Below are 15,527 nucleotides of genomic sequence, written 5' to 3'. Positions count from 1 at the left end.
ATTTGCGCGGGTTATGCTTTTGATGAAAACAATGAATGGCTAAGTATGTATACCTACTTTATAAGGGTGAATGATAACCAGTGCCAAGGTGAATATGAAACTTCTTTATAAAGAAACACGCGCGCGGAGGCTAAGTTAGTCGGCTCGCGAATCGACGCTCGACCAGTGAGCTCGGCAATAGTTTACCACCTTCATTCACTGTTTTATATTTTTAGAAAGTGTCTCGATTACCATCATGCCACCAGTTGCAGTGCCTGATGAGGTAATTTTGAATAATCAATTTGTATAATTTTGTTTTGAAAAAACGTAATTTAGGTAGGTACAAAGCTTTAGTCATTTTTAACATGCCTCTCAGTTTTCAATATTTAGGTACTTACGGATATTATTTTTGAAATAATTTTTTTATAAATATGTAATATTGTTAGTTTTATTTAGTGATACTTTTTAATCCTGATTTTAGTAAAATCTTTCTTATTTATTAAATTGAACTTACTGTTGAATTCCACAAGTCATTTTGCTTTTACTAGAGAGATTTCTACCCTCACTTTATTTTTAATATTGTATTGAATCCCATATTATAAATGCGAAAGTGTGTTTGTTTGTTGGTTTGTTCTTCAATCACGCCGCAACGAAATAACTGACATAATTTTTGCATGGATATAGTGGCATAGGCTACTTTTTATCCCGGAAAAATCAGAGTTCCCACGGGATTTTATAAATGCGTGGGCATCAGCTTGTGATGAATATATTCGAATTAAGTATTCCCAAATAATAGTACGAGACAGATCGAGATGGCAATCGGTGTATGAGGTGTATTTCCTGGTTCTGATTAAAAACTTTAAAAATATTTTAGGCTCCTAAGAAAAAGCTTCGTGTTGCAATCATAGGACAGAGTACATTTGCAGCTGAAGTGTTCAAGTTACTTCAAAAAGACGGACATGAGGTGGTCGGAGTTTTCACAGTACTGGATAAAGGGAACAGGGAAGACCCTTTGGGTGCGTTACTTTTTTTTAATTAGATCGTTATTTAAGTGAATCTGTGTGTGACAGTAAATATTTGAAGTGTATAGGCGATTATTCAAATAAACTTTTAAAAGTGCTTTTGAATCGTCAAAAGAACCTGCCTACCCATTGGTTTGGAATGTTCTTTCTACCAGTAAGAAACTCAGCGTTTGCTATTTTCAGTTTACACTATTATAATGCGATATAGCTTAGCTACGAGTAAGTCTAAAATAACTAGCTTAGTAAGTTTATATTGTTTATTAATTTACTTAAATGCTTAAATATACCTAGTGGGTTACTGTACATCAATGCTCTATTTCTAAAAAAATATTCAAATTCAAATTATTTTTATTCAAGTAAACTTTTACAAGTGCTTTCGAATCGTCAAAATAATCTACCACTGGTTCGGAATGATGTTCCTGCTGAGAAGAACCAGCAAGAAACTCGGCGGTTGCTCTTTTCAATAAGGAGCTAATACCACCATCCTCGTTCAGAAGTTAGAATTACTTACAAACTGAAAAATTGCATTTTTTACATGATAGGAACTGATATTTGTATTAATCCTTTATTTTTATGACGATTTTCAAATGTAATAAAACACCTCAATATCTTTATCTAATATCGCTTTTTTTTTGTAGCTACAATTGCGGCACAGAATGGAAAACCAGTGTTCAAATATAAAACATGGAGGGTCAAAGGGAAGGTCATTCCTGAAGTGCTAGAGGACTACAAATCGGTAAGTCTCCATGATCAACCCATCGCCGGCTCACTACTGAGAATGGGTTTCAGAATGAGAGGTTGGGCCATGGTCTACCACGCTGACCAAGTGCGTATTGGCAGACTTCAAACACTTTTGAGGACATCATTGAAAACTTCAGGCATGCAAATTTCCTCATGATGTTTCCTCTCATCGTTAAAGCAAGTGATATTTAATTATTCAAAATGCACATACTACGAAAAGTTAAGAGGTGCGTGCCCGGGATCGAACCCCCGACTGAAAGGCCGATAACCACTGGGTTATCACCGCTTTTAGAGAATCTGTAAATATAAGTGCTAGTTTCTATTACTCCGAAGCGGAAAAACTCGTAACATCTAAGAACTAAGCATAATATATTATATTTAGTTCTTATGTCATCAAATGCCAAAAGGTAGTAGCGGGCTTCATACTTGCATATGGCATAATCATGGCCTACTTCAAAGATTTTTATCAACTATTAGTTTAAAAAAATGTGATTAGGTCTGCCTATCCTGATCAAAACCCTGCACAAGCCACTCCCCTTGACTAGGTACCTATTTAAGTAAATAAACGACATTGATTGCCAGCGAAAGTCATGCAGGAAACAAAACTTATTAAAAATCTTATTTACTCCAATATGGCCTGTGTTGCTCACATCACAATATTACGCCTCTACCCAGGATTTAAAAATATTTATTGATTAGTGCGTAGTAAAAATGCATGTACTCAGATAAAAATTGTAAAATATGCAAAACACGATTAAATGATTGATAGGTGCATGATATTAATTTATTATTCAAATAATATACGTGATTAGGATTTATTAATTTCTCATGGCGTCGTTTAAATTAATGATAGCATTGAGACTTGAGACCATTATGTAGGTTTCCTCATGATGTTTTCTTTCACCGATAAAGCAAATGATATTTAAATGCTTAAAACGCACATAGCTCCGACATGTTAGGCGCGTGCTCGGGATCGAACCCTCGACCTCCCGAATAGGAGGCCCACGTCTAAACAACTTGGCTTTGGCAAGTTTACCCTTAACTGCAATTTCACCTGGTAGTAAGTGATGGTGCAGTCAAAGACGGAAGCGGGCTAACCGGGAAAGGGTAAACAGTTTTTATTAAACCCATACCCTTTGGTTTCTAAACGGCATCATACTGGTACGCTGAATCACTTGGCGGCACGCTTTGCCTGTAGGGTGGTATCTAGCCACAGCCGAAGCCTCCTACCAGACCAGAAATTTAGAAAATATAAAATTCTAAACCCCTGCAGGGAATCGAACCCGGTACCTCCCACTTATAATACCCCTTCCCACTGCGCCAGGAAGTTCGTCACTCGTCACTGACTACCAGGTTACCATGCACAAGTAACTGCTGATATCCATCCAATTAATTTATTCTTGTTCCTAGTTTTGATTCGAAGTCGCGAGCGAGAAGCTAGTGTTACCTATTTAGATAAATCAGTGTTTTAGCACGTCCTTTTATCATGTTCACCTTATCAAATTCGGGGCACTGCTTCACTTCTGACCTCTTGTATCTTATCCTTCCTGTACCCATTAGTAGTTTACGTTTTATGCCAAATGATATAAATATCCACATAGGTACCTACTCGTACCCACAATTTGAAATACTTACCAAAAGCCTAAAAAAGAAAAACGGACACAACTTACAGTTCAATACATTGAAACTGATAACCCATAGCAGGACGATTTGGACGAATTCTTCAACGACGTTCAATACATTGAAATTGATAACCCATAGCAGGACGATTTGGACGAATTCTTAAATGAAAAAATTTTTCCTACATGGACATAGCCGCATTTTCCAAATTTTTTTTTTTACCGAAAGCCTAAGAGGTCCGTTGAGAACTAAGTAAGATCCAAAAGTTTTACTCCTTAATTAGCGTGATACAATTTCCAATTTTTTATAGTAGAATGAAGTTCAACACTTCGAGATTATTAAATATGAAACAAAAACCGACTACTTAAATAACATAGGTATCTTTTTCATTTTAGGTAAATGCAGAAATCAATGTTCTTCCATTCTGCACCCAGTTCATCCCCATGGAAGTGATCCAATACCCAAAGTATCAGAGTATTTGTTATCATCCCAGCATCTTACCAAGGCATAGAGGAGCATCCTCTATTAACTGGTTAGTAGCGACTTCTGTGTACATGTACACTCCTACTTATCATTCTAAATCATTCGAATTCATATAACATCACTAACATTCGTCATCCATATTAATTTTATGCAAAAGTATGTCTGTCTGTCAGCTAGCTTTTTAGGGCCCATTCGTTTGACCTTGCATAGCTAACTATAGCTATAGCTAACTATAGCTTGCATCCCGGGGAAAAACATGGGCTACTTTTTATCCCGGAAAATAAGAGTTCCGATGGGATTTTTAAAAAGCTCAATCCACGAGCACGAATCGCGAGCATCACATATTATTTGGTACAGAGATATTAAGTAGGTGGCATCCTGGAGATAGACATAGACACTTTTTATCTCAGAAAATTAAAGAGTTCCCACGCGATTTTTAAAAACCTAAATCATTATCATCGGTATCATCAAGTAAAAAAAAAACAAATTCTTATTCCTAACTTTACCTGATGTATAAATATCCTAATGCTAAATAGCTAAATGTTGTATACCAGGACACTGATAGAAGGCGACACAACTTGTGGTCTGACGATATTCTGGGCTGATGACGGATTGGACACTGGACCTATATTGCTCCAACGAAGCTTTCCTTGCACGATCGATGACACTGTAGATAGCTTGTACAACAAGTATCTTTATCCAGAAGGTCAGTAAAAAGTTATAACTATGTACCTATATTTTCCTTGTAATTAATCAAATATCACTTGCTTTAAATGTGAAGAAAAACATCGCGAGGAAACCTGCATGCCTGGCAGTTTTTCATAATGTTCTCATAGGTGTGTGAAGTCTGCCACATTTGGCCCGCGTAATGGACTATGGACCTGAGATGAGACCCGTGCTCTGTAATGAGCCTGCGATGGGTATAATCATAATATTTTACTTAAAAGATGATAATAATGTTTTCTTTTTTACCCGACTATGGGAAAGCCTATAGGTTAACTAATAAAACTTTAAAATAATATCTAGCTGCGCTTTTTCAATAGAAATTCGTTGTTCTTATTTTAACTTGTTTTCTGCTACAAGAAATTCAAATTACAAAATCATCAACATACGTGATTACAGCACTGACCTTTCGAAAGAGTCTAGTTTAGCCGGCTGTCTCATTTTAATGTGGTATAGTTATAACTTATATATAATATTTTTAGAACATAATCGAGGCTACTATACTATCACTTTCTAAGCTATAATATTAACGCTAGTGTTTCCCATATTTATCTAACTACCAAGGAGACCTATGAGAAGGACTATGGTGACAATGATTTTATGAGGAGTTGCAATATGTGTTGATTCATCGTTTTTTGTCCATAGGTATTAAAGCGTTGGCGAAATCAGTTAATCTGGTAGCTAATGGATCAGCGCCACGAATAGCTCAAACGGAAGAAGGCGCTAGTTACGATCCAGCTCTGTTCAAGCCTGAAACCCATCAAGTAAGATATTTTGTCTGTTTTAAGCTTAAAACACACACAATGCTTTTGGTTAGCAATTAGGTAACTAACGATTCGTTTCCTATTTGAGAGCTAGAAGCTTGGATTGTGCTCTTTTAACTCTCTATACTCGACTAATATTCTCCTTTTCCCTCCAACTAAGCGTAAAGCTTGTGCTAGGAGTAGGTACGACAATAGTGCAACGGGTTATGCAATAGGGTTTGGGAAAAAAATCAGTCACGAAAACGCAATGCAGCATCCGAAGCAGGACTTGAATCGTACTATCCATTGCAGTTATCTTATCACCAAAACGGGACCCATTGTGTATTCTTTACGAGTTATATTTACCAATTATCACATCGCTTTTCAATTTACCAATTGACACTCGCTTTTCAAATTTACGACATGTATTAAATAAACTGATAACTAAACGTAGGTATGTCTTGCAATCATCAACTTGTATACATAATTAACAATATATTACGTAGAGTTTAGCTAATTTTATCTTTTTTAACTTAAACTACATAAAACTAAGGATACCTAACGTGTACAACGACTTTCAAATTTTTTGAATAAATATTTTTAACAAGGTTACGTGTAAAAATACGAACGCTAAGTTGATTAACATGTCATGTCTCACTACTTGTATCAAATTAGTAACCATAGGTAATTTTCCTCTTCTTTTCTATTTCGTCCTCATCGCGATAAACCTCAGAACATCTCTACAGTTCCTTCTAATGTAGAAATTTTCAGTATTCGATCTGATAGATAGATAGGTATTGCTTTGGGTCACAAACTATTTAACACTTTGTCTTCCCTACTACTTATTTTCTATAATCAACAAAATATAAACTATTTTAGATTGACTGGTTAAAAGGCGGCGTGGCATTACATAATTTCATTCGAGGTCTAGACTCCTCTCCTGGGGCAACTACATTCATTCAGCCTCAACACAAAGATGGCATCGATGAAAGCAAAGCTTCCATTGAAGTCAAATTCTTTGGATCTTCACTTTGGGAAGGCGAGTATGAAGCAGAAGGAGACAAACTTGTTATACCTGGTCTACAGAAACCTGCTGTCATACATGAAGCTGGGCTGTTAATCACTGCAAACGACGGAGTTAGAGTAAGGGTTATTTTGTTTAAAAATAAATAATACACCAAACTTATTGAAGTAAAAGTGCAAGTTAGTTTTTATAACAAACTTCTGTTTCAGCTTAACGTTCAACGATTAAAAGTTAACGGTAAAATGATTAACGCACAAAACTTCTTCAAAGCAAATGAAAATAAAGTTCACCTCGAAATTACTGCAGAAGAAAAGAAATTTATCGAAAGCGTTCGGGATGTTTGGAAGGCCATACTAAGAATCGATATAGAAAATGATACAGATTTCTTCAGTTCTGGAGCGGGCTCCATGGACGTAGTTAGATTAGTAGAAGAAATCAAAGACTTAGTTGAGATAGAATTACAAAATGAAGATGTCTATATGAATACAACCTTTGAAGAATTTTATACCATAGCTATCTTAAAGGCGAGAGGTTGTGTGGGCAATAAGGAAGTAGTTTACGAAGGTGTAGAATTAGAAATAAATAAAATGAAAATTAAATTTCCAACGCAATTGTTTATTAATGGTGAATTTGTTAATTCTGATAGTGGGAAAACTTTAACGTTAATAAATCCTAGTGATGAATCTGTGATATGTAAAGTTCAGAGTGCCTCGAAATCGGATGTAGACAGAGCAGTCAATGCTGCACAGAAAGCTTTCGAAGAAGGAGAATGGTCCAAAATTAGCGCTCGAGATAGAGGACAGTTATTGTTTAGGTAAGTTAATCAAAATTTTGAGTCAGTTTAGTAAGTAATTTCTATTTCTTGTCCCCTTTTTATTTTGATGCATTTTTCAGATTAGCAGATCTCATGGAACAACACAAAGAAGAATTAGCAACTATCGAATCTATCGACTCAGGAGCTGTTTACACATTAGCCTTAAAAACCCACGTTGGAATGTCCATAGATACCTGGAGATATTTCGCAGGATGGTGCGACAAAATTCAGGGATCTACAATACCTATTAATCATGCTAGGCCTAATAGAAATCTGACTTTAACGAAAAAGGAGCCGATTGGAGTATGTGCATTGATAACCCCTTGGAACTATCCTCTCATGATGCTTTCTTGGAAAATGGCTGCGTGTTTGGCTGCTGGAAATACAGTTGTTATGAAGCCAGCTGCCGTAAGTATTTTTTAAATTAAACTCTTAACTGCGATCTCACCTAGTGGTAAGTGATGATGCAGTCTACGATGGAAATGGACTAACTTGGAAGTGGTTTAAAATCCATCCCCTAATCGATTCCTACATCATAGCGACATACCAATTACTACTACGATATAATAGCGTAGCGTAAAGTTATTTTAATACATAGGTATCACCAGAAGAATTAAATTAGAGTATTGAATGTTTAACACAAATTAATTTCTACTTTTATTTTTTGTTTTTAGTGATCCGTACTCAAACTTAAAATAACTATACCTTTGTATGTCTGTATGTCATAACCATTTTATTTCAGGTGTGTCCACTAACAGCACTGAAGTTCGCCGAATTATCTGCCCGAGCTGGTATTCCTCCGGGTGTGATCAACATCCTGCCAGGCAGCGGAACGATCTGTGGCCAAGCGTTAGCCGACCATCCACTTGTTAGGAAGCTGGGCTTCACTGGCAGCACAGAAATTGGTAAGATATATTTTTTAATTTACTTAATGAGACATATGCACTAGATAAACGACAGCAGATAGGTACCTGGTAAAACACAGTAAAAGTGCATCCAACTAAATATTATATTATTACATACATATTATTTATGTTGCACAACATTGCAACAATTTAATTTAATTTGACGTAGACTATTCATATTGCTAGAAATAGGTACTTATAATATTATATTACAAAGATACAAATAAGTAGACGTAGGCTTTACTAATCTTGATTAGAGACGAAAAGTGCAAAACTTGCCGAAAACGTAGGACCAAAGTCATAACTTTATGAGGCGAAAGCAACGCATTTCGATATTAATAATACACGTGACATAGATTCGGTTATATTGATAAAAATATTATTAATATGTTTATCACTTTAGCAGAAGAAGATATGTAAATAAAACCGGGTCATCACAAAATTATACGGAAGTCACCTACATAATCTAAATCACTGTTTTTCCTACAGGACAAACCATAATGAGATCGTGTGCAGTATCAAACATGAAAAAAGTCTCACTGGAGTTAGGTGGAAAATCGCCGTTGGTAATCTTTGAGGATTGTGATCTCGAAAAAGCTGTTAGAAACGTAAGTAGATTAATTGATATTATGTTTCTTTTCAAGCTACGGAACTCTTGGTGGGTGAATGAGATTCGCACATGGCTTTTTTGAATTGACATTCCTAAAAGGATAACTACTTATCTCTGTTCGCGGTGAAAAGATTAGCAGTACCTACCGTAGAATATTATTCTAAGAGCAGTAGGTTGTCAATTTGGGCACAATTGAATTCTATTATACCAATATTTTGCAGGGTATGGCATCAGTATTCTTCAACAAAGGTGAAAACTGCATAGCTGCCGGTCGTCTTTTCGTCGAAGAGAGAATACACGACGAATTCGTTAGACGTGTTGTGGAAGAGACCAAAAAGATGACCATCGGCGATCCTCTGCATAGAGGAACAGCTCATGGGCCACAGAACCATAAAGCGCATATGGATAAATTGCTGGAGGTAAGATTTGTCAGTTTTTTATAGATTGTTGTTGTAATAGTAACTCACAGACTTGGTACCTACAGACTTCAGGTGTAAAGGCACAAATTGATTGTGGAATTGACTGAATGAATATATTATGTAGGTACTTTTATTGTATACGGTACCACAAAATTGTGGAATTTTACTATAAAGAAGTAGCAGATGATAGATGATTTCGTTTCGTCTGTCGCCTGATCTGTTACCTTTTCATATCTCATCCGCTTATCCGATTTAGACGAATTTGGTACAGAGATTGAACATCCCAGAGACGGATATATTAATACTTAGGTTACTTTTATCCCGGGAATCGCCGAACCCACCTATATTCAATAGGTGAGCGTTACCTTCTTAGAAGTTCTGTGGTGAGCGTAATATCTACCCTTGTGTAGGAATTACGGATGGTATTTGAAACTTTGAAACGCTTTTTATAGTTTTGCGAACGCGGCGTAAAGGAAGGCGCCAGACTGGTGTACGGCGGCAAACGCGTGGACAGGCCAGGCTTCTTCTTCCAGCCTGCCATCTTCACTGACGTCACTGATGACATGTTTGTCGCTAAGGAGGAGTCTTTCGGACCTATTATGATTATTAGCAAATTCAGTAGCAAGTAAGTTATGTCAATATTAAGATAAAATTTTGTTTTATCTACTTCACCAATATATATTCACCAATTTTTTAATCCTAGGTATCTAATTAATTCTATCCGCATAAACAAAACCAAATAACTGTCTAATGAGTTGTGCTATTTTTTCTTCTGGGAACATTGTGAAAGTTAAACTTCTCATCCCACTTCTGAACAATCGGACTTTTGAATATTTTGACTAATGTTGTACAGTTTCACTGCGAAAGTTGAAACTACACTTCCTTTACCCAAACCAACTTATAACATATACCTGCGTGAGATTTGATCATTTCAGACAACGAGCCAAGAAAATTTTATAATCTTAGAAGTTTTACTATATGTGGTAACTAGTTACTTCAACATTATTTTATGGCGCTAATTATGAATCTGACCACAATCTGTTTTGCTTATGCTATTCATCCAATTTAAGAAAAAGAAACACACCATGCAAAAATGTCTTTTCGTCGATATGTCAGCCCACCTCCTAAACCGTCGAGTTATTGAAATCTTTTGAGAGGTTTCCTAAAATACAATTTCTTTCCAGAAACATAAACGACGTCATCCGCAGAGCTAACAATACGGAATACGGCTTGGCGAGTGGTGTGTTCACGCGCGACATTTCGCGTGCTCTACAGTTTGCGGAACGAATAGATGCGGGTACCGTGTTTGTGAACACGTATAATAAGACTGATGTGGCTGCACCTTTTGGAGGCTTTAAGCAATCTGGATTCGGCAAAGACTTGGGTGGGTATTTTTTCACAATTAACCTTTTCTCGCTAGCAAAAGAAGACTTGAAGTCTTTTTTAATGAAGACGATATAATCGTCTTCATTATTTTCGATCTTCTCACGGTACGGCTATCAGAATTTGTCCTGACTAAATTATCCGGATTTTAGGCATTAGTCTGGACTTTTGAGAAATCAATGATTAAGAATAGATTAACACTTTTTAAAATCAAATTTTTATAAAGTAAATTGACTTTGAAAATTCTAGCCTCTCTTTATAATAATAATGGGCAAAAACTGTCAGGACTTTTTCGCGTTGGTAACTCGAGGTAGTTGATTATTTATATTACTTATATTACATCGCAAGAGAATTAGTACTACCTTATCTAAAACATTTATTGCTACCTAACTAAGTGGGCTAAGTATAATAACATTTGTACTTTTATATTTTGTATATTATCATACTTTTTATTGTTACAGGTCAAGAAGCTCTCAATGAATATCTTAAAACTAAATGTGTTACTATAGAATATTAAAGTATTGTACAATCTCCGGATTTCATCTCTTAATCTCTTTATAATCTAGTTGCATACTTAAATGTTTTCGACATAATGTTAGTTTTTAATTTTTACACTATAAAATAATGATTTATATGTATTAACCTGTTTTATATTATGGAAAAGATATTAAAAACTGTGTAGGTATTATAATTACGATTAATGTTATTCTTGATTGACGATGAAATTATATCAATTAAATATGTACAAATTACAATAAAAATTTATTGTTTGATAGTTTTATTTTACTCCCATGTAACACTAAAAGTCGGCCAAGTGGGAGTCAGACTCGTGCACCGAGGGTTCCGTACGGCAGAAAAAGTAAATCTGTAAGAATCACTTTTGATAACGAACCGCAAAACTAACTTTGTTTGTAGAGGTTTATTGTTAATATCACGAAAACCATGATAGTTAGAGCGCTGGTTTTATTTTTCCTGTCAAATATACCACTCAGGTACATAATTTCTATTGACCATAATTATTTTAGATTCACATATTTTTAGGGTTCCGTAGCTCAAAAGGAAAAACGGAACCCTTATAGGATCACTTTGTTGGCTGTCTGTCTGTCTGTCTGTCAGTCCGTCCGTCCGTCGTGTCTGTCAAAAAAACCTATAACTAGGGTACTTCTCGTTGACTTAGAATCATAAAATTTAGGAGAGTAGTATATTCTTTGGTTCCGGACTTCGTCTGTGTTGGTGTTAGCTGGCGGACGTGCTCTGCCTTTTTGGAGTGTTTTTTTTTTTGTTAAAACTGACTGGAAAGTGCTCTAAGGGGGTACCGTTCGTATGTCGGCGAGCGCCGGCACAGACGGGGTCCACACTTGTATAGTTTAAAACATGTTTAAAACTAACTTGTTACAAATAACTACAAACTTGACATTGGCTAATCTTTGTAAAAGCCAGACGAGAAAGGACTACGTTCATAGACTATGGAACTGTACTTTTCATAGAGATGGTACGTTACTCTGTCAGTCATATTTGACATTGACATTTAATGTCCAATAAACTGTCGAATTTCTCAGCTGTTTCTTGAGTCTTCTGTCGTATGTCGAAAATCAAAATAAAACTTGTAAAATTGTAAAATTTAATTTACCAAAATGAGCAATAAAGTTCCCCTACGAGATATTTCGCCGCTTATGCAGGCTTTTAGAAACTTCCTTCTTGGCGTAAGCGTAGATTTTGCTTATTGTTTTTGTTATGTAACATAACCAAATCGAAATATGTAGTGATATTCCAATTTCTTGTAGAGAAAACATACAACTGCCTTGAGATCTGAGCACCTCATAGCAGCTAGGACTCAACCGCCACCGCAAATTCCTGATGGACCTTCACACAAGTATGTTTTAACTACTATTTGTTGATTGTTATGTTTTATACATATCTATGGTTTTATTATGATTTGTTTACTTTCATCTTATAATTGGATTTTTTAAATACACTCTGGTGCTTTAGTAAAAAACATCTCATTTATTTCTTCGATCGACTAGGTACTGAGCACGGGTCTATAGGAATAAATAAAGAGGCGTGTTTATTCAGTCCCATTAAATTTCCAGACATGCCCACAACTATTACTACACTCGTGATGGTCGCCGGGAAGTCAAACCACCTCTAGTCCTCACTCAAAAACTGCTTGCTGACAGCAGTGCTGATAAAGGGTAATAAATGAAGTTTATTGTTACAAAAATGTAGTATATCATGTTAGCCTTCACTAACTATGTTATGTTCGCAACATTATTATATTAGTGAGCAGGCATTAAAATTGCACCTGTTTGCAGTTAGATATTCTGAGTCAGACAAAGCTTACTACTCCAGTTTTATACTGTTAAGTCTAATGTCACCCATTGGCTGTGTGCGCCTTGTCCACAGGGTTGCTGATTTCATCTCCCATATTTTACAACTACAAACTCCCTGTAGGAATTTTAAAAATCTTGCCTTTTCCTTGTCTACATTATAAATGGAACCTGTGCAAAATTTCAGCTGTCTCAGTTCAAGGGTTTCAACTGGGTATTGATAAATCTGTTACGTCGACACATTCAAATATGTAAACACTGTGCCAGTATCTACCTAGTCTACACAGCTACTCACATGTGCCACATACAAATCTCTCTTTACTATCAGGAATACATATGACCTTAGCTGGAGTATTTTGAGTCTTTTAAGTTATCTAGGAATTAGCTAGAACTATCATTTAGTTTTAGAATAACCATTTTTGTGAGAACAAACTGAAATGTTTTTGTATACTTACATACTTACTTTTTTTCAGAACACCCAAAGCTGCAGTCAATGTTAGGCCCACTCCAGGAAAGCTATTCCAGTGGGATAAACATTATGAATAAAACTTATTTAAGTCACACAATCATTTTGTTGTTATTAATTTAATTGTAATATATAGATTTCACCTCAACATTTTCTTATGTTTTAATTCTATTCCTTGTGTTACATTAAAAAGGATCTCTAAGGGCCAACCCACATATGGCGGAGCGCAGCGCAGACCATGCTCGTGAAGTTCTAATCGCATGACACATTACGCGAATTTCTACCAGAGAATGCGCGAGCACGCGCGGGACTGCTCGCGGATGGGCGAGTATCCGCACGGATGCACAATTGATTTTAGATATTATTTCAATGAATGTCGATAATATTTTGACTGTGAAAAATGTTCTGCGCTGCGCTCCGCCATATGTGCGCCGGCCCTTAGTATTTATCTAACTTTGCTGTCTGAAATAAGGTTCTTAAAAGTTGATATAGTTGTATAAAATCAAAGATGAATATTTTTGAAGTTTTTAATTACACAAACAACACAAAGTAGTTAACACTTAAAAATAGTAACAATATAACAGTTGCAGCTGTGGAAAGGGAAACTTACACTGAGTTTACACCAAAAACCATTCAACATGTTTGGCAGGTTATCGTACATGCCATATCCCATAGGTTTTTTTGTTGAATTTCCATTCATATTGCAGAAAATCGGGCAAATTCTCTGACAGATTTCAAGATTTAATTGAAAGGTCCTAAAAAATTTTATTTAATAAATTACAGGACAATGCAAATACAGTTCAGTACATTGCCAGAAATAATTTTCAACATGTTTTTATGTAAAATGTTACATCAGTGCAAACTCACGATTACAAATTATAATTTAGTCTGGTTTAAAATTTCTTGTATATTCTATCAATTCTTATTTTTAATAAATAAACAAAACAGAGGTCATTACTTCTATAGATAAAATAAATAAAAAAAATCCTAACATAGCTGTTGTTTTTATACATTACTTTTCTTACTCTAAACGGTTTTTATCATACTCGAAGCAAACCACAAATCCTAGAAGATACCAATTCACCTCTTAAACATTATCATACTTTACCATTAATTAGACAATACAAATTGAGATTACAATACTTTACGCCGAATATTATTTCATGTAACATTTAATGTTCACAATTTAGTATCTAATTATTAAAAAAAATTATGTATAAAGATTTTACTTTCTAAGGGTATTATTATAAAATGGAGTTTCAATCCTTTAAAAGGTCATTTATTTTTAGCGGCTCACATGTTTTAAGTTAATTTATAGAGATAAAATCTTTAATCACTAGAATCTGTAGTTTCTGGGGTACGAATGTGCATCATCGAGAATGTTCCAAAGCTAAACACTCTATTCCTAGCCGGTCTTCTAGACCGATATCTAAACCTGTGTCATTTGTCCCCATCCACTTGCTTCCTAAACTGCATTGCGTCACCATAGGCCTTCTTGACTGCCTTCCTATCAGTGGGTTTCCTAGACTCAACCATCTTTGCTTGATCCACAGATTTATCTAAACCCAAAGCTTCTAGCTTATTTGGTGGCAGCCATTGCCAGGTGCGTTTTACGTCGAAAAATAGCACCAGGTAAAGAACAGGTTCATGAGAGAAGTTTTTCTTGAGATTTAGAACGTCTTGTGGTGGTACAGGCAAAGGTACGCCGTTGTAAATGTAGCCTTTTGGCATCTTCGGGTCGATGATTAGGGCTGGGTACCAGGGATATCCTCTGTGGGACAAGCAAAAACCATTAAATTAATAACTATAACACAGATGTTGCCATCTAACCAAATCAGTCTCTCTTACACGCTTTGTATGGAAGCTTGTATGAAATGGTGATAGTGAAGTCCTAAGCATTAGCTTGAAACTAATAGAGTTTTCATTTTACATATTTTGGAAGAGCCTCTATCACTAAGAAATTATTTATTTTTAATAGAGACAACATCCCCATTCAGATTTGTGTAACATTTCAAGTATGAATTAGTAAAATATAATTACCTGCATTTAGCCCATACAAGCTGCAATGGTTCCAGTTGAATATCCGGCTGCGTGGATTTTACCGGCGTTTTAGACGTGGACGATCGTGTACCGCGACCCTAAAATCATAAAATTGTATGCGAACTTACCGAGCGTTTACACTGACATTCGATTCTTAGCGGAAACTGATTTTTGTAAGATCCGATTTAGTGGTAACAGCATTCAAATGTAGGCGTTCACACAAGCATA

General features: G+C 35.6%; 3 protein-coding genes across 6 annotated transcripts in view; 2 read left to right on the top strand and 1 right to left on the bottom strand.

Moving 5' to 3' along the window:
* The first annotated feature begins 109 nt into the window (after window positions 1-109).
* Window positions 110-15,527, top strand: part of LOC123871426 (cytosolic 10-formyltetrahydrofolate dehydrogenase) — a 17,774-nt gene continuing 2,356 nt past the window's right edge. The window contains exons 1-15 of one of the 3 annotated variants that reach the window (XM_045915227.1): window positions 110-262; window positions 854-995; window positions 1,640-1,737; window positions 3,758-3,894; window positions 4,400-4,551; window positions 5,214-5,332; window positions 6,191-6,454; window positions 6,545-7,149; window positions 7,230-7,557; window positions 7,892-8,054; window positions 8,544-8,662; window positions 8,886-9,083; window positions 9,536-9,708; window positions 10,268-10,467; window positions 10,928-11,231. In XM_045915227.1, coding sequence (XP_045771183.1) covers window positions 236-262; window positions 854-995; window positions 1,640-1,737; window positions 3,758-3,894; window positions 4,400-4,551; window positions 5,214-5,332; window positions 6,191-6,454; window positions 6,545-7,149; window positions 7,230-7,557; window positions 7,892-8,054; window positions 8,544-8,662; window positions 8,886-9,083; window positions 9,536-9,708; window positions 10,268-10,467; window positions 10,928-10,983 — 2,781 coding nt within the window. In that variant the 5' untranslated portion in view covers window positions 110-235 and the 3' untranslated portion in view covers window positions 10,984-11,231. Of the gene's footprint in view, window positions 263-853; window positions 996-1,639; window positions 1,738-3,757; window positions 3,895-4,399; window positions 4,552-5,213; window positions 5,333-6,190; window positions 6,455-6,544; window positions 7,150-7,229; window positions 7,558-7,891; window positions 8,055-8,543; window positions 8,663-8,885; window positions 9,117-9,535; window positions 9,709-10,267; window positions 10,468-10,927; window positions 11,232-15,527 lie in introns of those variants that run through there. The other 2 variants (XM_045915228.1, XM_045915229.1) reach the window with 2 other exon arrangements.
* Window positions 11,998-13,405, top strand: LOC123871462 (NADH dehydrogenase [ubiquinone] 1 alpha subcomplex subunit 7-like). The gene is made up of 4 exons (XM_045915303.1): window positions 11,998-12,169; window positions 12,251-12,339; window positions 12,557-12,658; window positions 13,267-13,405. The coding sequence occupies exons 1-4, from the start codon at window positions 12,101-12,103 to the stop codon at window positions 13,337-13,339; spliced, it is 333 nt and encodes a 110-aa protein (XP_045771259.1). The 5' UTR covers window positions 11,998-12,100; the 3' UTR covers window positions 13,340-13,405.
* The window catches only part of LOC123871423 (bromodomain-containing protein 1), a 15,652-nt gene continuing 13,897 nt past the window's right edge, over window positions 13,773-15,527 (bottom strand). For both annotated transcript variants that reach the window (XM_045915221.1, XM_045915222.1), the window contains exons 22-23: window positions 15,300-15,397; window positions 13,773-15,030 (exon numbers count right to left, since the gene is read on the bottom strand). In XM_045915221.1, the coding sequence (XP_045771177.1) occupies window positions 14,700-15,030; window positions 15,300-15,397 (429 nt within the window). In that variant the 3' untranslated portion in view covers window positions 13,773-14,699. The remainder of the gene's footprint in view (window positions 15,031-15,299; window positions 15,398-15,527) is intronic.

This window comes from Maniola jurtina, chromosome 13, assembly GCF_905333055.1.
Source record: "Maniola jurtina chromosome 13, ilManJurt1.1, whole genome shotgun sequence".
NCBI classification, from domain to species: domain Eukaryota; kingdom Metazoa; phylum Arthropoda; class Insecta; order Lepidoptera; family Nymphalidae; genus Maniola; species Maniola jurtina.
Note: the sequence above shows the minus strand (reverse complement) of the source record. Positions and strands in the feature narration are given on the sequence as shown.